The sequence below is a fragment of the Conger conger genome, chromosome 11 (genome assembly GCF_963514075.1).
Source record: "Conger conger chromosome 11, fConCon1.1, whole genome shotgun sequence".
In the NCBI taxonomy this organism is placed as follows: Eukaryota; Metazoa; Chordata; class Actinopteri; order Anguilliformes; family Congridae; genus Conger; species Conger conger.
This window is the reverse complement of record NC_083770.1, coordinates 9,687,244-9,712,097: the sequence shown is the minus strand read 5'-3', so window position 1 is coordinate 9,712,097 and position 24,854 is coordinate 9,687,244. Positions and strand designations below refer to the sequence as shown.

Here is a 24,854-nt window from a genome sequence, read left to right as displayed (position 1 = left end):
TCAGAGAGCATCACCTTGTTCTGTACAGAATGTAGCAGAAACAATACAAATATTTTCTTTTCACAGACAGCTTCACACTAATTGAAAGCGGCAGTTGCACATTTAAATGTTGCAATCTATCCAGGTCTGAAAATGGCCATACTCAGATTTGTGTGTTCACTCTCTGCACCAAAGGAAATACAGTATATTTACAACACAAGCTGAGTTGCATGGGGTTGTATTGTATATGGAACAGTACATGTTAGCCCTATTATATGCAGTGTATTAAAATAAATATGACAATATAAGGGTAAGGGGCAGCAGCTGTGGTCTCTCATAACGTTTCATACTCTGGGTCAGAGATGACCGCTCAGTTTCTGTGGTCTAAGGTTACTAGGCAAACTAGAGTTGACCTCATATGATGTTGTTTGCAGATCTGTGATGGGAAATCTCTCTTTTTTTAATCTGTTTCTCTTTTTGGTAGCGATCTACTGATAAAGATGAGAAAATATGCAGAGGCATTTCCCACAGCAGAAACAGAGATTTGAAATGTGAAATGAACCAGACCTGATGCATGACAGGTGTTACAGTGCCGTGAAATGGGATATTATTCACAGGACTGTCAGATATATCTATCAAGGGTGCCAATAGTTCTGGAGCTCACAATATATCCATTGGTTTTAACTATTGCTAAGCAATGTGAAATAAAATAGATTTAAATTGTTCAACTCTTCCACCAGTTTGGCCTGAACCACCCACCACCACATTAGTTGATGTCTGGTCACTCAGAGCATTGTGGGGTATTTGTATATAGCTCTGTACAATTGATGCTTCTCATTCACCTATTCATACACACACACTCACAAACTATTGGTGATTGGTTGCCATGCAAGGCACCAAGCAAGGCCAGCTGGCCAGGAGCATTAGGGGGTTAGGTGTCTTGCTCAGAGATACTTTGACACACCCAGGGTGGGATCGAACCGGCAACCCTCCGACTGGCAGACGATCGCTCTTACCATGGGGGCATGGCAGACACCTTCCCGTGGTGCCCCCCGCAAGTACCCCACGACCGAAATGGGGGAAACAAAGTCTGCCACCAAAGGGCCCTCACCCGGGCTGGTGTTCGGCTGCAGTCGGGGGGGAGAGCCGGCGGTGCTTGCTCTGCTGGCTTCCAACCCAGAATACTGCAGCTGAACACCGAAGGACTCACCGCCAGCAAGATCAGCGTCATCGAGCAGCTGGCCTATACCACCAAGGCCCTCGTCATCCTCCTCCAGGAGACCCAATGCATATTAGCAGACAAGCTAGCGCTACCCAACTTCGCTCTAGCTGGGTCCTTCCTGAGCAGGAAGCATGGCCTCGCTACGTTTGTCCACGAAAGGTTGAGCTGGAGACTGGCAGTCTGTGGAGGGGACTCTGAGCCAGGACATGCAGACACTAGCGGCCTACCTCCAGAAATGGAGATTGAAGCTCAGCGAGGCAAAGACGGTGTCGGCGGCCTTCCATCTTAACAACAGGGAGGCCAAACGTGAGCTCCGAGTACATATCGGCGGAACACCCCTGCCATGCTGCGCCGAGCCAACCTACCTCGGCGTGACATTGGACAGGTCGCTCACGTTTCGCCGACACCTTGAGTCACTGCGCAAGAAACTAACATCTCGAGTGGCATTGATGAGGCGACTAGTCGGGTCAGGCTGGGGCGCCGGCGCAAGAACATTGCGTACGGCAGCCCTGGCTCTCGTGTACTCGACTAGTGAATACTGCGCACCAGCATGGTGTCGCAGTGCCCACACTCGCCTCGTCGATACGCCTATCAACGAAGCCTTGCGCATTGTGACAGGATGCCTGCGTTCCACCCCTGTGGACAACCTTCCCATCCTTGCAGGCATCCAGCCCGCTGGGCTTCGCCGCGCTGAGGCCACAGCACGTCTCGCGTGCCGGGCCATGGAGCCAAACCATCTACTCCATGAAAGGCTCGCTGTAACAGCTGAGCCTCCCCGGCGCCTCAAGTCGAGACACCCATTTGTGCCTGCCGCACAGGAACTCCTGCAGCAATGTAGAGATCTTAACATCAGTGCGGCACGATGGGCGGACTACAATTGGAGCACGGAGTGGGAGGAGAACACCTCCAGACTCCGTGGCTTCATCCCCGACGTCGATTTCCCCCCTATCGGGGTGGACCTGCCCAGACTGGCATGGGTGAGGCTTAACCGCCTCCGGACCGGCGTCAGGCGTTTCCGCTCATCAATGCACAGATGGGGCTTGGCTTCCAGTGCGGTTTGTGAGTGTGGCGCAGAGGAACAAACCGCAGACCATGTCATCCTGTACTGCCCAATCTATCGGGCACCCAACGGGATGCATGGTCTGACGGTTCTGGATGACGACTCAGTGGCATGGCTGCTGGGGGTGTGTCCCGAAATATAGCCCGGGTGAACCCCCCCCCCCCCTCGGGGGGGTAAAAGGATAGCCTGGGGGAGTGGAGAGAACAACACCCGCCCACACGACGACGACGACGACGACGGCTCTTACCCCCTGAGCCAATGTCGGCCCCAATTCATGCCTGTCTAGTGCCCAGGGTTTGATTACTGTGATATTTCACAAGATGTAATATGCCACTGGGGTAAATTGTACATACTATTTGATGCATACAATGCTTTCAAACATGCTAAAAATGTTCACATCCTATTTTGGAGTACTATGCTATATAATATATACTATAGTATGCTAGTATGCCATTCCAGATGCAACCATCTGGTCTGGTCTGCTATGACAAGAAAAATGGGGAATTAAACAGTGTTTGGTATAAATAAAAACAAAAGCAAACAAGGTTGCTAAAGAAGAAGCCATAGTCACAACAGCACATTCATTGAAGCATGCAAATGCATACTTCTGGTTGGTGCTATTTTCTTATTTGTAGTATGCTGCAAATCCCTGCAAATATTTTGACAAATAATATCTGTGGTTTCAATGCGGTATGTTTGTTTATATAAAAATTAAATTGTGGCATTAAGACAGTTAATTAATAATGTACACCCTATTGATGTTTTAATCACTCCATATCCTTCTACGCTAAGTACAACATGTGAAATTCACAACTTGTGCAACATATTAATCAGCATTTATTACTCACTTTAACGGAATATCTGACCACAAATGTTATTTTCTTTTCGGAAAATGTAAATGAATAATTTACACCCTATTGATGTTTTAATCTCTCCGTATCTTTCTACGCTACGTACAACATGTGAAATGCACAACTTGTGCAACATATTAATCAGTATTTATCATTCACTTTAACTGAATATTTGACCACAAATGTTCTTTTCTGTTGTGAAAAATGCTTACGATGCAGCTCCTGCACCATACTGTCATCCTCCCCAGCTGTCTGACAGGACCTTACAACCCCTTTCCATAATTGATCATTTCAGTCAGAAAACTCAAACATTTGACGTTTTTCATTCTTATTCTTATTAAATACACGTTTGCAAGGTTGTGACCCTGCCCTTTGAGTGACCCTGACCACAGTGCAAAAGCAGCTTTTAATGAGAGTTTACCTGGGTAACAGATAAGAGCAGGGGGCTACCACAGCACGGAGCAGATAATCAGGCGGTTCAGTGCGCTGGGGGAGAAGGGGTGAAGGAAACGGGAGAGAAAGAGGCCGATCCCTAGTGAAGCATGGTTTCTATTCCCGTGACTCGCCGGTTTCATTTGAATAATACAGCCTGAGGTAACTTATCTTTGACAGAAATATCATTTTTGATTGTTGGAAAATGTTATTGTGCATTTACTGTTGAGTGAGGAAGCTGAATTTTGAAATCAAGGTGTGCCTTAAAGATGAAGAAAATGTAATTCCCTGGATATGGTATGTTTCATACTGTGGGTCAGAGATGGCTGTTCTATGGTCTAAGGTTACTGAGCATGCTAGAGGTGACCTCATGTGACATTTGTTTGCAGATCTGTGATGGGAAATCTCTCTTTTTTAATCTGTTTCGTCTTCTGGGAGCTGCAGTATATCTACTGATAAAGATAAGAAAATGCTTCTTGCAAAAAAAGACATCACAACAAATGAGAAAGTGATCTTCAAAAATGCATGCTTTTGAGCTTCACTATGCATGTATTGTATTCAGGCTGTGATTCTGTGAAATTACATTTTGTCATATGATAAAATGAAGGTCATTGTTTATTTTACTTTAGCGTTAACCAGAAATGAGTTAAATGAAATGAGTGGACTTTATTCAATATGAGAAGCATTTCAGTTTTTCTGTAAGACTCTATTCATGCACAGCTAATGCTTAATGCTGTTTTAACAACTCTCTTTTCCAGGCGTTCTGTTGTTTCTGCACGCAATACAATGCTGTAAGTGTAAATGGTTGGCATTTATCCAAAGCGCTGTACAATTGATACTTCTCATTCATCCATTCAACATTCATACACACATCATTGGCTGCCATGCAAGGCACCAACCAGCTCATCAGGAGCATGTGGGGGTTAGGCGTCTTGCTCAGGGACACTTCGACACACCCAGGGCGGAATTGAACCGGCAACCCTCCCACTGCCAGATAACTGCTCTTACTGCCTGAGCCAATGAGATGACTGCTCTTACTGCCTGAGCCAATGAGACGGCTGCTCTTACTGTCTGAGCCAATGGCCAAAAAGACAAAACATTTTTTTTGCAATGCCTGCGTCTAAATAGAGGACCTCCGTTGGAGTATTCTCAAGTTAATATTTCTGAGTAAGACTGTGAAAAAACCTTTGGCTCTAATATAGAGGGCATTTTCATTGACATGAACTCATTTTATATCAGTGAGCATCTAAATTCATACACCGAGCACTTTATTTGGAATTTTTTACGTCATTACACCTACTGATTCATGCGATTATCTAATCAGCCAATTGTGTGGCAGCAGTGCAATGCATACAGTCATGTAGATACGGGTCAGGAGCTTCAGTTATCGTTCACATCAATCATCAGAATGGGGAAAAAATGTGATCTAAAAATGTGACTTTGACCGTGGAATGATTGTTGGCAGACAGGGTGGTTTGAGTATCTCAGAAACTGCTGATCTCTTGGGATTTTCACGCACACAAGCCTCTAGAGTTTGCAAAGAATGGTGCAAAAAACAAAAAAAATCCAGGAAACAGCAGTTCTGCAGAAAGAATCGCCTTGTTAATGAGAGAGGTCAGAAGAGAATGGCCAGGCTCGTCAAAGCTGACAGGAAGGTGACAGTAATGCAAATAACCACAGATTACAACAGTGGTATGCAGAAGAGCATCTCTGAACACAAAATGCATCATAACTCTAAGTGGATAGGCGACAGCAGTAGAGGTCTAAAAAATAAGTCTAATAAATACCCAATAAAGTGGTCGGTGAGTGTATATTCTCAAAATATTTTATTATTCTTCAGTATGCTTATAAATAACATGCCTGCTTTTGAATAATAAATAGCATGTGAAATTGTGGCATATGTTTGACTTGTAGGTGGAGGTTGTGTATTTAACAAAAACTTCAATCAATGGACTTCAATGAATATATTAGTATACAAGATGTTGTTATTGTGATTATTGTACTTATTTCTTACAATCTTCTTGACCTGTTTCTGCCTCAGGAAAGCACAAGGAGAGGGAGAAGGAGGGTAACAGGTGAGGTGAATTACTATTTCAGGATTAAAAGTTTTGTATACATAACGCAGAATGCTAATTTTGGAGATATTTTCATCAAATTTGAAAGGGTATTTGTCCAGTGTTCCATCCTCAACTTCCACTATGTTTGAGCTTCTGTAACTTTGTTTTAGTAAGACGTACAGTAATTCTAATTCTTGGAAAACGCACCCCAGAGGGTTACGTTTCAGAAGATATGCCTGTAGTCAAAAGGGTTCAAGAATAGTAACGATTTTATTTTGGGTAAGTAATTTTCAAGCTTGTGTCAAGAAAAGGGATGATACTCAAGGGGTTAATCTTTGGTCTGTATAAAAAAATATTGCTTCATCTTTGGACATACCTTGTGTGGGATTATGAATAGTCAAAGGGGTTGAATGATTGGAGGGCAGATAGTCAAATAATTATTTTAAAAAAGAGATTCCCCCCAAATTCATATATTTAGACTGTGTCACATTTTGGCTAGTATTCATCAGTCAAATTTAGAAAAAACTATTTAACCAGGAACATCTGCTCACAGGCACAAAATAAATCTGCTTGATATCAAAAAACACTCAACAGATGTATTGGTGCTTGTAGGCCAGCTTCCAAAATAATAAAATGTTATTCAGGAAATTAGTATGACGGGTGTCCTTTGCTAATAAACTGAGACTAGCTTGGCAATATAATTTTGCTTCTGGTTATGTCAAGCTGAACTACGCAGAGAACTTATTGTAAAATTGTCTCTAGGCTACAGACAGATGGAGGGACAAAAGTAACATTAATACTTTCATCTCTTGATTTTTTACAATGACTCATATTGCATTTTCTTTTTGTTACTCATAACAAATATTTATCTACAGGTTTAATAAAACGTTAGCGTACGCTTCGAGGGTCACTGTTGCCAAAATCAACTGACATAATGTTTGAAAATGAGTCTAAAAACATCACAAACTCACAATATAGCCTACATGTATTGACAGGTTTAATAAATACATTTTATTTGAGGATCTAAAGTAGCTATTAAGCCCAAGTAATGAATTTCAGTCCAATTAATTTTGGATCGCAAAACATTTTATTGGTTGCGCAACGTTGCGATGTTTACGCACGGTTAATTTTCATTTCAAATCCGTGGTATTTATTGAATCGATACAAACTTTAAATTATGTCTTATAGTACATGTGTTGAAAGTGAAGAGAATTACAAACCCGAAAAGCTGAGATGCGACACACATTGTGCACTGTTTACTGTTATGACTAACTCCTGTGTTACTCTCATCCCGCTCGGCAGGGACAAAAGTAACATTGCACCTGGCCCATTCTTGGCCTATTTATGTTAAACTCCTAGAATGAAAATTACAGTTGATAATAGTGTAGGCCATGTGCAATTGTGTGTCATAAAATATCTATGATATTTTCTTGGTGCTATTCAGAAATTATTGTGCAAGATACACACTGGATGTTGCTTCATTCTATTTCACATTTAAACATCTAATCTAATTTAGAATGAAAAAGGGAGGAACAGAATATACTGAGCAGCTGGTTACAAGAAGGCTGTGGTTTATTCCCCTCTGTTCAGTGTCTGTTCTTTTAAATCGATGAACTGTGCAGATACTGAAGGATGTGATGAGATTTGTTTTGCTTGGAAGGCCAGGATCAGCTCCAAGTCTCCAGAGAGGACTATTTATTGCCATTCTACAACTTATCAGGGTACTTAGAACATACTGACCATCCCTGAGCCTCCCTGGAGTTTAATAAATAAAGGAGTAAAAGCAAGGGAAGGTAAATTTGAAAATGATGATACATTACAAGTTAATGCGTCCCAAAAAAGGATAACGGGCTTTGTTACAACTATGCCACACATGCAAGCTGGATTAGGAACTGGGGGCTGCATATCTATTTGAAAAAGCAGAACCATTTTAGGTTAACAATAGCAAAGACCATCCATGCTTATTGAGACTGCCTCTAAACATGGCCCTATCTCAACCTACTGTACCAGTGAGGAATAGAGACATGCACAGTTCACATGCACTGGGTGTCCAGCTCTTCTGCAAAACCTGATACATTGGCAATATCAAGATCAGGTTGTTTCATTGGTCAAAATATGTCTAGAAAGAAGAGTATGTCATGGTCCACCCTGGGAGTTCCTGATTCCCGGTCTGTCCTGGGACTTCCTGATTCCCGGTCTGTCCTGGGACTTCCTGATTCCCGGTCTGTCCTGGGACTTCCTGATTCCTGGTCTGTCCTGGGGCTTCCTGATTCCCGGTTTGTCCTGGGACTTCCTGATTCTGTTCATCTTTTTCGTCTTCCCCTGAAAAATGAATGAAAAATGATGGCTAAATCATCTCAGCTTTTCTCAGTTTTGTTCCCACTTTCTGTTTGTTCCTCCTTGCCTGCTCTTGACTATTTCGCCCCTGGATTTCGCTGCTTGGTTTTGTGATTTGTATTTGGTGTTTTGGATGGTTTTTTGTTTTTTGGCTGTTTCTTGACTACTCCTCTGGATCTCGATGTATATACTGTTTGCTAAGTCATCCTGTGTTCGACCTGTGCCTGTGGACTGCCCCTTTGGTTTTGTTTGTTTTCTTGGACTGCCTACCTGGTTTTGACCACTGATGCAATAAAGTTTCATATTCAAACTTTGTTCTTTATCCCATCTGTTTGCGCTCTGGTTTCCATTTCTGCACATCACAGAGTAGAGTAATCTAGTCCAAAATAGTAACATTTAGTAAATAAAAGCACATGTCCTGACAGTGATATTGTATACAAGTAAATTCATAGAAAATAGGACCAACAGTCTTGTGTGACTGTTATTTTAGCCGTTTGTTCATGTCAAAAATGGCTGTAGTAATTTTCCGTGCAATATCTGTACATGCAATAATCTGTCAAATACACATTGTCCTCACAGGTTAACCTCAATTTGTATGCTTTTAAAATAATTGAAAATAATTGAAAATAAAAAGATATAAAATTATAATGTAATTTTACATAATGCTTACATCTATTGTTTAATACATTAACAACACTACCTGTGATACTATTTGAGGAGTTATAGTAAGCACTCAGCCATGAAATAATAGTGAGGTCATTCTCTCCCATGTACACTACAGATGAAATATGTCTCTGTGCTTTGTGAAAAATTCCTCTACTGGTGCAACCCCACCGTGTCCATATCTCTGAAAACATCCGGATAGAGTCTGAGAGCCTGGAGGAGACAGGGTTACGATGCCCCGGTGATGAACGACTGTGCTTCCACCCAGCGACGTCACTGGAAGTGAGGAATTTCGAGCCTAACTGCCTCATAGCATGGGTGGGAAAGACATTACACAGCTGTCCCACTGCCGACCTGACGTATCCCTCGCCAAGGCCTTATCAGCTCTCGGAGAGAAGCAGGTGTAAATCCCGCCTGTTTTTCTCACTTCATCTACTGTACAGGTCAGCCTCTGAGTTTTTGCTGAGCTAACTTTCAGTTTATCCATGAACACATTTTCACAATCTCCAAAGAATAACAGTGCCTGTGAAGTCCCACACTATCTCTGTATTACTGTAGGTGCTTGGTGATACAGGATGGCTGAAGATATTCTTAAGAATCTTGACTGCTTGCTTCATCAATCACAAGGATTCCCATACTGAGTGAAATTCCACCATATCTTATATGTTTTTAAGGTTTTCTATCAATCAAATTTTCATTCTTTTTTTGAACCATTTTGGTAGGAATATAACAAACAAACCTGGACTACATTTCTTGGATTCATTCCATGGGCTATCTATTGCCACACTGATTAGATTTGGTAGTGCAGCTAATGTATTTAGCATTGCAGCATTTTTGATGTTTGTAACATATGGGAGTTAACATTTCAGTGGCAGTCTGTGTTTTGTCCACTTATTTTGTCCAGTTATTTTCTATCTGGTGAATAGTTCTTCTAAAGACATGATCAAAATATTGTCCCAATACTAAACATCAGACGTATCCATTGGAAAACCACACTGTTTGCACAGAATCAAATACAAGCTCAGAAAGAAAATGATCTATTGCTTCTTTCAGGCACACATGATGTTTCTGACTACAATACATTTCCTCAAATAACAATCTGTCGAACCGACTTAAAGACAACTGCAATCATTAATGTTCGTCATCATTCATGTTAGATGTGGCTGAACATTAATTACTGGTTATTGGTAATATGAGGATTAAAGAGGAAGAGACCTTTGACCAGTTACAAAGCTCTTTGAAAGATCAATTCATAAAACATTAATCAGTTTAATTTGATGTCCAACATATGCCATCAGAAATGGCTTTATGTGAACTGAACAACAAATCGTAGCTTCCATCACAAGATTTTAATTTGATTAAACGTCTCGTTAAAAACAGAACATTTTAATGTGGCAGTGGAACATGACGACGTTTAAGAATAATTTCCCAGCTGTGATCCTCCAATATGGTGTGCCATTCTGTACAAAAATAAATCAACTCCACAACTTTTGATGAGGCATTAATGTTTGGTGGGAGAAGTTAATCCATAAACCTATGTCACACATATTTCGGGAAGAACATGTCGTTTCTATTGCCGTTTCGTAAAAACGGGACTTCCAGCGATGACTCTTGAATGTGCCAGTCGGATGTCTGCACCCATATGGTCCGCTCAGCGTCGATGACGCGGTCACCTCTGAAGACTGTCACCCTGAGCAGCCTGGTCTGTGCAGCGCTGTGTGGATGGACAGAGGCCAGCTGCCGCTAGCAACCGCCAACTGCCACCCTCCTGTGCTGCCGTGTGCACTGCTACCAGTGGCCTGGTCCAAATGCTGAGAGGCCGTTCTGTTAATCAAACAGAGGTGTCCTGCGGTGGTGCTGTTCACAGGCACACATTAAACTATCATCCTTTGTGCCTTCTCCTCGTTTGTTTCCAGAGATTGACACCATATTTGTTTGTTTATTAATTGATCCGGTTACTGAATTACATTATCCAGGTCCGTTTATGAAAGCGTAGCTGTTATATTCTATAATTTACACCAAATCATAATTATAATCCACTTAGTCTCTCACTGACTGATGTACCTTGTTGCGAGAAGCCTTACGCAGTATGTACAACGTAGGTTCTGGCATGGAAGTTTCTGGAAACTGTAAAAAGATGCCAGAGCAAACAGTCATAGCGAGTCGGCTTACACTTCAAGAACATGCTAGCTAGCAATTCATACAACAGTGGAGATTGCAGTAAAAAAATATCAGTGTCTCATTTAAAATTACATAGCAGTTTTAATTTGAACACTGCAATAATTTTTTTCCGGTAGCCCACAGGTAGCTCGGTTAACAGATAAAATGGGAATATTTGCTAGCTATTGAGTTTGCTGTTGCAAACCTTATTTAGCTCGGTTGCTTATTATGTTTTATCTGAGAAATAATTTATTATAACGTCAGCTAATCGTTGTTTTCTATAGTAGGCTAGTTTAGATTCCATGTTACCTCGGTAGCTATAGCTTTCTCAGTTAAATGGGGTAATAATGTTATCTTAGTTGACTACGACCTAGGTTAGGCAGTAGGCAAATACCTAGGATTAATTTTATATTGAAAGTTACAGCTGGTCTTAGTAATGCATTGTTGTAATTAAAAACATTATGGTACTAAATATCAATATGGCTATTCAAGTCAACAGCATGTTTGGTCTAGCTGAATGTCATGCATGCAACATCTCAGGACAGGAACAGTGCAGTGAACATTTTTATGGTGAAAAGTCTGCATGTGAAAACTCTCTGACTAGGAAGTAGCCAGGCTATATTTGGGCAAAACCAGTTGGGGTTAGCCTAGTCCGTTTATGTGAACCCTAGATTTCCATCCCTATAGACATCTAGATTCTGGGAAGGGCCATGGATATGCTGCATATGAAAGGGAAGTCCCTTGATATCTGGAGAAGAGAGACAAGCTTTAGAGCGCTTACATTCTCCATTTTCAAAATATTTCGATGAAGCAGGCCACTCATTTTCAATAAAACTTGACCTCTTACTGAAATTTTAACATTTATTAGCTATAGCTTTTGCTACTCGCATTTGTATGTATTCCCGCTCAGAGGATATTGTCCTTTGACATATGGCTTTTGTATGTACTTCTACAGTGAGATTACAGGGTGCATGTGAAAATGAACAGGTGGACCGTCCACCAGCCAAGGCCTGATGACGTCACTGATGACATGCACGCAACAGCAGGGTGCAGGTCTCCTCTGTGGCAGGAAGTGCTTGTCGTCATCTCAGCTGGCAGCCAGAAAGATGAGGGGTTCAGCTTTTCTTTTTTACGTCCTGGGATTTGTGTGATATATTGTGCTTTCGCAGTAAAGTTTATAGTAAAGTCTATTATAGTACATACTCTAAAATATTATATTAAATGTAAAACCTAGGACATAAATTGCACCCGTTAATATGCCAACCATGACTCTCAAAGCTGTTATGGGCTTTAATAAAAAAGTACGGTGCAAACAAGTTGTATTGAATCATAACTGTTGTACTATGTGTTGTGAAGGATGGTGCAAATATGGCTGATCGAATTTGAATAGAATTTTCAGTTTTCTTACAGGTGCAGTAAGCCTAAAGCTAAACTAAATAAAGTATGACTCCATAGCTTTTTGTCCATATTAACTGCTAGAATAAGCCATTTATTAACTTTATATTAGCAGTAATTCACACTGTCTCCCCAGTGGCTACTTACTGCAAGCTGTTGGTGGTAGATTTCCTGCCAAAACTTAGTAGTGCATGATGGGCCTTTAATTTACTGTCAGATTGTTATATAATCATACAGTGGAGGTCAATCTGCTCATAGCTCAAATCTAATTACTAAAAAGTCATCTGACAGTAAATTGTTTATTTTTGTTATTATTACATTTATATATATATATATAGTCATTCAATTTGAGTTATGATCAGTTTGAGCCAGACTGTGCAATAAATACAATGCCTACTATGTAGGTTCACCACTATTTCATGTAAGAGACTTAACTCGTACAACATATATATCCACAGCGATGCAGCTGAGTGTTTGGCATTATGGCCTTCCTGCAGAAGTTTGTTCTATACTCAAAATGTCATGTGTCATATTACAGTAAATACGTCATGTTACTAATCTGTTGCAGTGCAATTTGTCTTAATCTGTACAACTACGTCTATGATTCCAACTGTAGTGTATTACGCACCCATCCATAGTTAACAATAAGAGACTGCCTTCAACATTAGTTATTGCAGGCAGTTCCAAAATACACAGTTAAACAACTCCCAAATAGCCTGTTTATCCTGTGAACCATTCTTCAAAGGATGGTTCCTAGTTCTGGACCAACAAAAACAAGAGAAAGCATGAAAAGAATGCCAGCGACATGCAGTTTCCTGCAGAGAGAATGGCTAGAGCTTTTCGTTTCAAAAACATTACCGTATTAACATGGAAATGATATGGGTGTGTTTAATGATACATGGTGAATACTTACGAATCCCATGTGGACATGGGAAGGGCTAGCAAAATTATTTAGCAGTCAGGTCGGAAGAACTCATAATTATATACTTGATAACTAGAAATTATATTGAAAAGTTAAGGTTGTGAACAAAATTGTTATTCAAAATCAGTCCACTAGACAATGTAGTCTGGGCAAGATATAAGTTTGGATCTAATGTTATGAAGCAAATTTCTTCTCATAATATCCCAACCTTTAGAAATTAACTGATGTTAGATAATGCCTAGATAATGATAATGAGTCTCAGACAAGTGGTTCTGTCTTTAAGAATAATTTCCCAGCTGGTGTGCCAGTCTGTTCATAAATAAATCAATTCCAACTTTTTATGAAGCATTAGTGTTTAGAAAGGTGGGAGATGTTAATCCATAAAGCAATGTCACAAATATTTTTAACATTTGAGGTTGTAATGTTGTAATTTTTGATCCTTCTTGGAAGAGTCCATTTCCAGAAGGAAAGCAAATATTTATGTATCTCATGCATAAATCTGAAAATATTACAACACAGGAATGATCTGCCCTGTGATTAAGGCATGCTGCATGTTTCAGCCAGAGGAATGCGCATTTTGTGATCATAAGAAGGTAACATTTTCCTAAGGGATAATTTCCCTTTTTGGGATTTCAAAGAAAAAAGAAAAATCGATTTTGAACATCCTATACAAATAACCACATGTAGTTTATTGGGTGGCCTGTAGCGTAGTGGTTAAGGTAAATGATTGGGACCTGCAAGATTTGTGGTTCTAATCCCGGTGTTGCCACAATAAGATCCGTACAGTCGTTGGGCCCTTGAGCAAGGCCCTTAACCCTGCATTGCTCCAGGGGAGGATTGCCTCCTGCTTAGTCTAATCAATTGTACATCACTCTGGATAAGAGCATCTGCCAAGTGCCAATAATGTAATGTAATGGACGCATCCAATACAAAAGAAGTGGCAGAACTTTGGTAAAATACATTATTGTGATTTGAATGTTTTTAACACTTTATCACTCGTTGTTTTCGGCCTACATTTTGAGACAAAGGCCAGCTATTACGTTACATTACATTACATTACATTACGTTACGTTACATTACATTACAGGCGTTTGGCAGATGCTCTTATCCAGAGCGACGTACAACCGAGTGCAGATCGAACACAGGAAGAGGACCCGTAGAGGACAGTACGGTTCTAGTGTGACCACATAGATACAATTTGAACCCTTGAAGAATACATCAACTTACCATCAACTACCAACTAGTATACCACGGTTGGCAGCTAGAATACCGCAAGTACAACAGTACTATATATATAACTATATATACGTGCCAGTGTAATCTATGGCATGCACAAGGCTAATCATGATGGTGAGGTAGGGAGAGAAACGTGCAGCCTGAAGAGTCTTCAGTCCGCGCTTGAAAGTGGTCAAAGACTTCTGACATCCACAGGAAGGTCATTCCACCACCATGGGGCCAGAACAGACAGCAGTCGTGACTAAGAAGTTCAGGTGCAGCGAGGGAGAGGTGCCAGGCATCCCAAAGTATTAATATTTCACTGCGAGAGGTACATTACTATTTCTGTTGAGGTTAATAGAATTAAGGGTTATTGTTAATGTTAATGATGGGTTAATTCAGATGATGAATTTATATGATGATTATATGGGATGATGGATTTTTTTCATAGGTTTTGAATTTAATTTAGTCTCAATAAGAATAATTTGCGCAAGATGGAAAAGTGTATAATCAATGTCTAGTCTGCAGAATGTCCCATTTGTATTATGTAATGGTCATTTGTAATGGCAGAAATGAAGAACAGTTTAAAAGAGCTCATACTAACAGTATTCAGACCCAGTAATTTGATGCTAACCAGGAAAGCATGACTCAAATCCATTACTGGAACTGAGTTATTGTCACAGGAGTAAGAACCCTAGCTGGACCATGTGATTTTGATGGAGACAGTAGGCGTGTTCAGATCAATTTTGATGGTGATATTTTGCCTTGGGCACACATTCCAATGCAGCTGGTAATACTTATGTAATTATGAGAAGGTGAGGCAGAGGCTGGCCATTGATACACATTCCATGTTTCCATGGTTTCCTGATGTGTGGTCAGTGTAAAAACAGCTGTTCCTAGTTTCACTCTGAATTAACCAGCAAAATCGATAATTCTACTTCACGATACCTCCCCGGTGTTTTATTCCCTGCTTACACGCTGGTAATGACATTAGCTGTGAAATAAACTAGCTTTTTTCCATGTTGTTTAATTTTAGTTCACCGCTACAAGTTTAGCTGTTTATCCATGAAAAGTGTAGCTTAACTGCATTAATATTAGCAACTTCAGGCGTCAAATAATGGTGCACGGGAGCGGGGAACAACATGTTTACCAGTTGCTTGTTTTCTGTGGTTCTCAGAAGGAAAAACATTCACCATTTTTTTACTACACTACCCCCATCCATAAAATGACATAAAATATAAAATAAAATGAATTCCTGTCTGGAAGTGAGGTAGTAGTGGCATTGTAACCTTTACAATCGCATTTCTACATCACACCGTGCACAGTGGCAGTGTTGTCTAATTAAATCGGACTTTTGCGAGGTAGCGAATGATGTTTATTGAAGCTGGGCAATTGTTTTCAAGCAGAGAACACAGGACATTACCATACGTCTGCAATCCCTCCAGACACAGTAAAGATCAGAGACTAATAACCCAGTGTAATGCGAGCTTTGGTAATTAAGTTCCTTTGGAAACAAATATGAATGTCAGGTCAAGTTTTAGGGACATTATTCAGTTATCCACAAATGGGGTTATACATACTGTGTGCTCTGTATGCTCTGCTTCAGTAGCTACTAACAGTAATGCATGTGCACAAAGTGCACTACTTTGTCTCACTATTTTCTGACTCATGTTGAAACAGCTTTACGTTCACAGCAGGTAGGCACAACGATTTTGGGGGAATTCCCAAAAACTCATAATCCGGAAGAGACACTTTTTTAAACTAAGCAATACAGTATTTCAATCATTCTCCCCTTCAAGCAATCCTAAGCATTTCAGCCATTTCACTCATGTTTTTTTGCTTCTGCTCATCAGTGCATATCAGCACAGTGCTTTCCATTTCTATCTGAAAATGAATGTGCCAATGCATTTATACAAGAATAGCCTGAAGTAAAAAAGACTGTGATAGACAGTGAACTTTCATTGGGCACTTTAGCGGGCAGATGTGTATTTATAGGCTCATAAAGAGTGTGATTGTGTTTTTTCACTTTTTTGTTTTTATGTCGAAGGACCTGGAGCTAAAAAAAATTGAAGTCGCTGAAATTAAATTTAAACCAACATTAAAAATGAAAAGGGTTCAGGTTTGTGCAGGATATAATCCAGGGATATTGATAAAATTCTGCTATGCTCAGCAAATTCCTTGTGACGCTGAATAAAAGATTTTGTTTATCTCCTCGGGTGCTTGAAGTCATGGTGTGTACTCAGTCTGGGAAAGAGGCGGAGACACACATTTATGCAAGGATTTCTGTTTATTTGTTCACACACCGTGAAATTGTTTGAAGACCTCTGGAGAAATCGGGAAAAGGAGCACAAGCATTCAACAGCAATGAGTCATCGTTCAGCAGCAGTGTACATTATGCCACAGCTGGGGGCGGCGGCCATTTTAAAACTCCTGCTTCATCATGCAACACAGGCGTAGACATGTATCCAATTCACATGTGTCCTTAACTTTAAACCAGAGTTTAATGAAGCAACAGTATGTGTTTTATACAAACACAGTTCGATGAGTTTGTTGATCAGGAAAATGATCATAAAAATAAAATATCATCTCCCTCCTCATTGCCTCATCTGGAGCTGCAGTAGCTAGCTAAATAATACTTTATCACATTCAATGCCTTCTTTCCCCTGTCTTATCCTCACCCAGTATGTGTGTGAATCCATGGAATGTATTTTATTCATGGGACAGTTTGTATTACCAACTGTTGCCAGAGCTAGCTATCTTTTTCAAATTTATAATGACTTGGGGATGTCTAGGGTAAAATAACCACAATGCCTAGCATGCATATATGACTCATTAGAAGATTGAATAACCTTTAATGTATTTAAACAAGTTAATGGTTTAATGCGGCAATGTCTTACTTAGTATTATATTTCATTGTGATACTGTTTTACCGTAGGCATAATGTACATTTTGAAACAAGATCCTCCTTTGTGACAAACCAAGTAAGTGTTCTTTCAAAATTGACCTTCAGCACTCCAATGCCCAGACACCAGCCTCTAATAATGTTTGTGTGTGGCACTGTTTTATATATCATGCTTATACTTGCATTTTTGCTGTTGTTTAGATGAGAAATTAAGGAGAAACATTCTCAGCATTATGTATTGAACCAATTCTGACCATTAACTCAGTTGTAAAAGTATTTATCCAGTTGGGGGTTAATATCACCAACCAGAGTTGAAAAAGTAGATTTTATACTCAATATTGTGCCATGCTGTTTTCATTAAGGGCCATAAAAAAAGTTCAAAAAGTTTAAAAGATCAAATTTATTCCCTGAGAAGAATATATGATACTTAATTTCAAACGCATTTATGGATGGATGGCTTTGATGGTTTTTGCCATCTTCTCATTTTATCAAGAAATGAGAAGAGAATGTGTTAAAGTCTGAATCTGTCCTGTCATTGCCATTACGCTCCCTGCCGGAATGTTCTTTCCTGTGGATAAAATGGGGTATTAAGTCAAGAATGCTCAAATTGTTCTGAGCTGACAATTAATTTAATGAAATGATTTAAACAGAGGATTTGCTCCAAATAAAATTGGTGACTAAATTCCAGTAACAATTCTTGCAAAAATAAGCAAGCTAAGCAGAAGATGTTTGGTTCCTTATTAACAAGAGAAAAACAACTGGTTAACTCAATTATGTCAAAAGACTCCCGGAGATTCCCAAAAAAAGGGTGAACAAAAGGTTATACAATTTATAAACGACAGATCGAATATGGATGAAAATACCCTCAAATTAAAGCTGACAGTCTGCACTTCAACCTTCAACTTCAATATGGTCATTGTATCCTTTCAAACTCAAAATACTAGAGTACAGAACCAAAAAATATGTGTCACTTTCCATTGAATTATGGTCCTCACTGTAGTTTACTTTTCCACTTCAGGGTTCATTACCTAATAACATGTAATGAGGAGATCCACAAAGCAGTATGCTGTCTGAGTTAATTACTCAGTTAGCTATTGATTGATTTTGCCATTTTTGTGCTACCAAAGCAAGAAATCAATACTCTCCTCGACAACAGGATGTGTTAAAATGGTCAGTAATCAATTGTCTAGTACTGCCATCACTCTAATCCATTGTTTCTAAGATGCATTTTTAAGTATGGAAGATTTTTACAGTCATTTCAGTTCTTTTTTTCCCCCACACATTGACACCTACAGTAATCCTATGTACCATATATTCTTTTTCCTGAGATCCTTAGCGTTTCCCATTAAAATTACTACTAGGACAAACCACTATGTATGAACTATGCTTTAATTTCAAAGATGATACTGAAGTATTTTTCTGTATAATTTTTAACTATAGTTAATGGGACGAAACTGACAATAAATAACACATACTTAATTTCAGATTATGGCAAATGCAATCTTCTCTTTCTTAAGGTCTGCCCTTGGACCATAACACTGTGGCAAATGAAAAGCAGATGTCAGGTAGTGGAACTTGACTTGGGGGCTTTTCACCATGGTGGGGAAACGACATGCTTACACCTCTTCATTCATATTTCTGCTTATTCCTTTCAAAACCGCTTCCCGTTTTCACTCATCACAATCTGTTCTGTTTGATTCCAGTCAAGCTGGCTTTGGCCTCTCTCATTCTTCTCGCAGGCTAGTGCCAGAAGCTCCTTTTCTGTTTTCCTCAGAGGCAAAGAAAGAGCGACATGGAGCTGGTCTGTCTGTCTCAACTCTACCCGCCACAGCTTCCTGGACCTTTAAAAATAGTACAAAACTGTCTTAATTTGTGTACTGCAATGAAACTCCCCAGGAGATTTTGTGGGGATCTTTGTCAGGCTGCAATGATACATAGCCAAGTTGGAAAAGATATTGAATATGTTTTTTAGGGAGTGCTGATGACTCGAACTTCAGCAAATGAAGTTTTTTTCCCCCTAAGTCATGCTGCAGAGACCTCCCTAAAGACTGTTGTGCCGGGAAAGTCTTTACTGAGAGGCCCATCGCTGCCAAATGAGAGAGATATTTGCTGGTAAAAAGCAAGCAATGTTTCTTCTCTCAGAATTTAGTAGTGCAGCAATTCTATGTTGAAACCCATATATGTGAAACCGGCTGAGATACTAGCATCAGTTGATTTATTCATAGGCAGGGACAATGTACTTTACTTTAAGATGATATCAAATACCAATACAAGAAAAAAGGCATGGAGTAATGGTGTTACACATCAATGCTAATATTTTGATACATTGTTTACAATGATAAAATTACAAACAGATTCCATTTAATGATTATGGTTTGGTTTACAGTGTCTGCCTGTGACATTTACATCCATGGGCCATCCATACATACATGAAGTATTTTCCCCCTTCCTGATTTCCTCTGTTATGTTTGAGTTATTAATCATGTCATTAATGTGTCCGAATGGAGCGTCTCATACATAAGCACATATAGATTTCTTTGGTTTCATAGACTTTAACAAATCACACTCACGTAATGTAGGTAGGTATCAGTTTCAACCTGGGCAGCCTCCTCATTGGACCATAAGGTTATGTGACAGCCGAGTGACGCTCGTCTTAATGTAGTTACTTGCATTGTTTATTAATGTGCTTTTGAAAAATAAATCCTTTGGCAACAAAATATGTCATATTTGTTCATGTAATCTTAAACCTTTTTTTGGTTAATCCAGCCTACCATGTGTTCATTGAAATGTCAGACATTTAAGTGAATTGAATTAGCAACCAAAAATTAGTCGACCTTTCTTACATTGCCTGAATTTGTTACATAACAACTGTACAATGCGTAGGGACTGTTCGTTTTTACGAATTGACTTAGAAATAATGTGAGCTTCTCTACAAGGAATGCTTGTGGTGTCCACGGCTCAACAGTTAAAACTGCAGCCAACCACCAGTTCACAGCCATCGTAGGGGCGTTATGACTGGCTGACAAAACCAAAGGGGTGGAGATTCACACAGGCTTTGAGGAGGACCTTCTATTCCCCTAATAATATGAGGCAATCGGGACCAAACTGGTAGAAGCAATAGGTTTAAAAGGAACAGTGTAAACTCAGAACTGATTCACCTCCGTTTCATTTAGTATGGGGCAGAGAGCCCGAATATAGGAAAAAGACAATGGCATTTTGCGTAGGAGTTACTTTACTTACGTAAGTACTTGATTTCTATTTTAGTTTAACTTAATTTTTTTACTGACGGGGATGTACATTGGAATAGTATTTTTTGAATTAACAACACGTCGTTATAAAAGCTTTTGTGGAACTTGCAATGTTGTTCACGTATAAGATATACAGTAAAATACTAAAATAACAATGACTAATAGCACTTACCCAATCATGACAATGGACCCAACTATCCCTGTTATAATGTTCATATTCGGGGTGGTTGGTAACATGATTGCCATAGTCGTGCTTTGCAAATCAAGAAAGGAGCAGAAAGAAACAACATTTTACACCCTGGTTTGCGGACTTGCTGTGACGGACCTTTTGGGAACTCTGCTTGCAAGCCCGGTCACTATCGCCACCTATGTGAAAGGAAAATGGCCAGGTGGGGACCCGTTGTGCGAATTTTCCGGATTCATCCTCCTGTTTTTTTCCTTAGCTGGTCTCAGTATAATATGTGCCATGTCAATCGAGAGGTACATGGCTATTAATCACGCTTACTTCTACAACCATTTTATTGATCAGAAGATTGCGGGGTTAACTCTTTTTGCCATTTATATTTCAAACATTCTTTTCTGTGCCCTGCCGAGCATGGGGCTTGGCCAAGTGAAGAAACAATATCCGCAAACTTGGTGTTTCATTGACTGGAGAAGTAACGAGAATAAGCACGCAGCATTCTCCTACATGTATGCGGGATTCAGTTCCTTTCTCATCCTGTCCACTGTTATTTGTAATGTACTTGTGTGCGGTGCTTTGATCAGAATGCACAGACGCTTTATGCGAAGGACATCCCTTGGCACTGGCCAAGGAAGGATTACCGAGCTCAGAAGAAGACGGAGTTTTGGACGTACGACCGGTGCAGAGATTCAAATGGTTATTTTACTCATCGCTACTTCAGCCGTGGTCCTCATTTGTTCAATACCACTAGTGGTAAGTTTGCACTTTTCTTCATTCATCTGTTTTGTCTTTGTCGTCTACGTCTTAATTACAGTTGAATTGAAACCCTTTAATTGTCGTTTTAAAGCATGAAACAGAATATTTGGATTCAAAAAGACTAAATAAAGTCTTACTAATGTCTTTGTCTTTATTAATCGGTATGCCATAGTCCCTATGTAATTGATCCGCCTTGCTATTGAAGGTATATTCAACTGAGCATTTTTAAACGTTAAAATCACGATATATTTAGTAGACTGCATCTTATGTCTTACTGAAATCTTAATGGAGGGACAACTCATTTGGTCTGTAGTAAATCTCATTATATAAGAAGGAACTATTTCAAATCCAAATCTATAGTAAATAATGCAGTTGTTGTATAAAATCATATGGTACTGATTTCTTTCAGAATGGGATTATTTCCTGTATTTTAATATGCACATTGGCTGAAATGAGGTCCAGTTTATAGAAGCTTCAGGACAAGCCGGAGAAAAAAAATCTCAGTTTCCTTCCAAAGTGCGATCATGCATACAAAGCATCAAAAGTGTGTTCTTGTGGATATGATACAATTGTCATGGCCGATTTCTCCTGCTGAGAGCAAGTTTCCAATGTTTGCAAAAAGCCAGACACTGTGTAGCTGTATGTCTGCCCCTTGTCCAGTTTTACTGCATTATCAGATACAGCTTGCTCCTGGTAGTTTGGAATGAAAAACAGGTGGAGTCTTAACTCACTATTTGAAGTACAGTATATGAAAAACCTCATTTGGAATTGCAAAAGTGATATACCTTTTGGTCCAATTTCAGTTCAGTTGCTGTCATTTGCAGTTGCAAATACTCTACATCATCTGGGAGAGTATATGCAACCTTGCCATTGACCTCTTTAATGCAGGGGTGCATAACTCCGGTCCTCTAGGGCCGGTCTGCGTGCTGCTTTTTGTTCCAACCAATTGCCTTGTTTTTTTTCATTAGCTGACAACTCTATAAATGACCCTGGTTCAAGCCTGTACTTCAGCACTGTAAAATCATTAGGATATATTTGCAGCCTGCAGCTGTAGCCAGCACTCGTACACATCAGATTAGATATGATTGAGGCAATTAAATAATTAAAACCAGAAGTTGGCACAAAATCTTGAAAAGGATCGGCCCTTGTTGTGCACCCCTGCTTTAAAGTAAACATGTTTGAAAGAAAAGAACAACAAACAAGTTTAATGGGCTGGCAGACTTCACTAAGCCTTTGCTAAGGGGGGAAATTGTAAGTTATTCATTCACACGGCTCCTTACTTGCTGTTACTCCATGTGGACTTTAGTCTCATACAGTAAGCCTTTAGGCCAGTGGAGGATGGGCATGCATTCTGAGGTTTATTCCCATCGGGGAAATTTTTCTTGTGACTGTTTGAGGGTTTTTCTCCCCTAAGGGAGTCGTTTACCTCATATGCTATTGGGGGCTTAGGGCTGATATGTTTAACTCACTCTGTAAAGCATCTTTGTAGGTCCTGTACGAGAAGTGCTGTACGAAATGCATTGAATTGAATTGAATTTAATCTAGGGTTCTATGCACTTCAGTTCACAGTTTTGAGTTTCCCTGAGGTGCAACAGTCGATTTTGTGTGGGCTTATTTCCCCCGTGTGTCCCTGTCTCGTCAGGTGCAGGTGTTTGTGAACCAGCTGTACAGGACTCCAGTGGAGGCCAGGTTCGACAAGAACCCTGACCTCCAGGCCATCAGAATCGCCTCCGTCAACCCCATCCTGGACCCCTGGATCTACATCCTCCTGCGGAAGGAGGTTCTCCTGAAGGTCCTGGAGAAAATCAAGTGCCTCTTCTGTAAGATGGGGGGCCGGACTCCGCAGCACTCGGGGAACTTCCACTGCATGGACGAGCCACGCTTCTCTTCAGTGGCCTCCCACGAGTCCCCCTATGCCACGGCGTCCTGGGAGCTGAGGGAGGTCACCAGCTCCTCCCAGACGTTCCTCTACCAGCCCGAGAAACGTGAGGGACTCCCCGACGGACATCGCTCGGGGCAGACGGGGGTGAACTCATCCGCCGGAACCCCCGCTCTCGAGGGGCTGAGACGGTCGGACTCACTGAACGAGTGCAATGCAGGAGGCAGGACTTTCCTGGGGTCGAGAGTGAGCGTCAGCCTCTCGTTCCCAAAAGATCCGTCTCTCCACGTGACCTTCACGGACGAAGGGCCAGACCTGCAGGAGAAACACATTTAGCTCTGGGTTAAATGGTGACTTCCTGGACGCTTAGAAGAACGGGCATTGGCGGTCCCACGGGACAACACTGAAGGCTTATACAGAGCAGTATTTATTGATGGGTCGCTATGTTTTTTCGAAAATAGCTAAAATGTGATTTGAATGTTTTCTTACACGTTTGCTCTGTCACTTTTGTGTTATATGTGCAGTACATTGCTGCAATTTTGCCCTGTGAATATAGCACACATCCACATACCGCTTTTTCATTTCAAACCTTTCATTGAGGACTTGTGTTTTGTGTTTTAGTAAATGTGACCGAAATGAAAATTTCTGTGTTGCAAGAAAAATACATTTCTGGCACATGAAAGAGAAATATTCGTTGTTTGATTGTCTGGAGAGATTGCTTCTAGCAAAAATACATATGACAATTTTTTAAAAAAATCATTTTTGGTTGTGAATTGTTTTTCTCCAGTGTTGTAATTTCTTTTACATTAACTTATGTCTTCTCTATGAGAAGTTCTAAACTGTTGATGGAATCAAAGCACAAAGTGCTTTTGTAAAAATTGCTTTAGGCAATGTTATTTTTGTGATTTACATGTCTTTTTTCATGTATTTGCCATATTTTGTTCTTGAATTGTTTGAACCATCCCTAGATTATTTGGGCAATTAAAAGTACTATTTACCATTTAACATGAATATATACATATTTGTTTTACATGTTGTTTCTTTATTTGCTCTTACTATCAGTGAAACGGTTCGTAAAATAATGATTGAGAAACTGTTCAATGAAATTGGAAAAGACATTATGAAGTTTATAAATAAGATCATTATTAACTAGAAAGAAATTGGGATTATAAAAAAACCCTGAAGAAAGGTAAAAGTTGGTTTAAATTATTCTCTCCTTGCTGATACAGAACATGTTCTTATCAGTGCAGATTTCTGTTACATTTTTACTATAGAAAAGAAGGGTTGTTTAATTCTGTTTTCAATTATCATTCATTTACAGTCTGTCACACATAAATGTACACAGTAGGTAAAGTAAATTATTGTTGTGGATCCATACCCTATACATCCAGTAGCAGCCTTTGTCCAGCATTTGGGATTCAACTTGGTCTACAATGGATTGATCTTTGTCTTTGAAGCAAGTGTAGCATTTTCATGTACAGATTTCTGTTATTTCAATTTCTGCAATCGCTGAACACAATTTTGTCTTCATAACAAAAAAATTGAATACTTTCTTGAATTTGTTTCTCCACGTTCCTCCAAGTTAAGGACAAACC

General features: G+C 39.9%; 1 protein-coding gene across 2 annotated transcripts; it reads left to right on the top strand.

Moving 5' to 3' along the window:
- The first annotated feature begins 20,294 nt into the window (after window positions 1–20,294).
- LOC133141179 (prostaglandin E2 receptor EP4 subtype-like) lies at window positions 20,295–24,264 on the top strand. Of its 2 annotated transcripts, XM_061261613.1 has the most exons (3): window positions 20,295–20,435; window positions 21,209–21,377; window positions 23,023–24,264. In XM_061261613.1, the coding sequence occupies exons 1-3, from the start codon at window positions 20,404–20,406 to the stop codon at window positions 23,593–23,595; spliced, it is 774 nt and encodes a 257-aa protein (XP_061117597.1). In that variant the 5' UTR covers window positions 20,295–20,403; the 3' UTR covers window positions 23,596–24,264. The 2 variants fall into 2 exon arrangements, with proteins under 2 accessions (XP_061117597.1, XP_061117596.1); XM_061261612.1 differs by having other exon boundaries at window positions 20,295–21,377.
- Window positions 24,265–24,854: the final 590 nt, after the last annotated feature.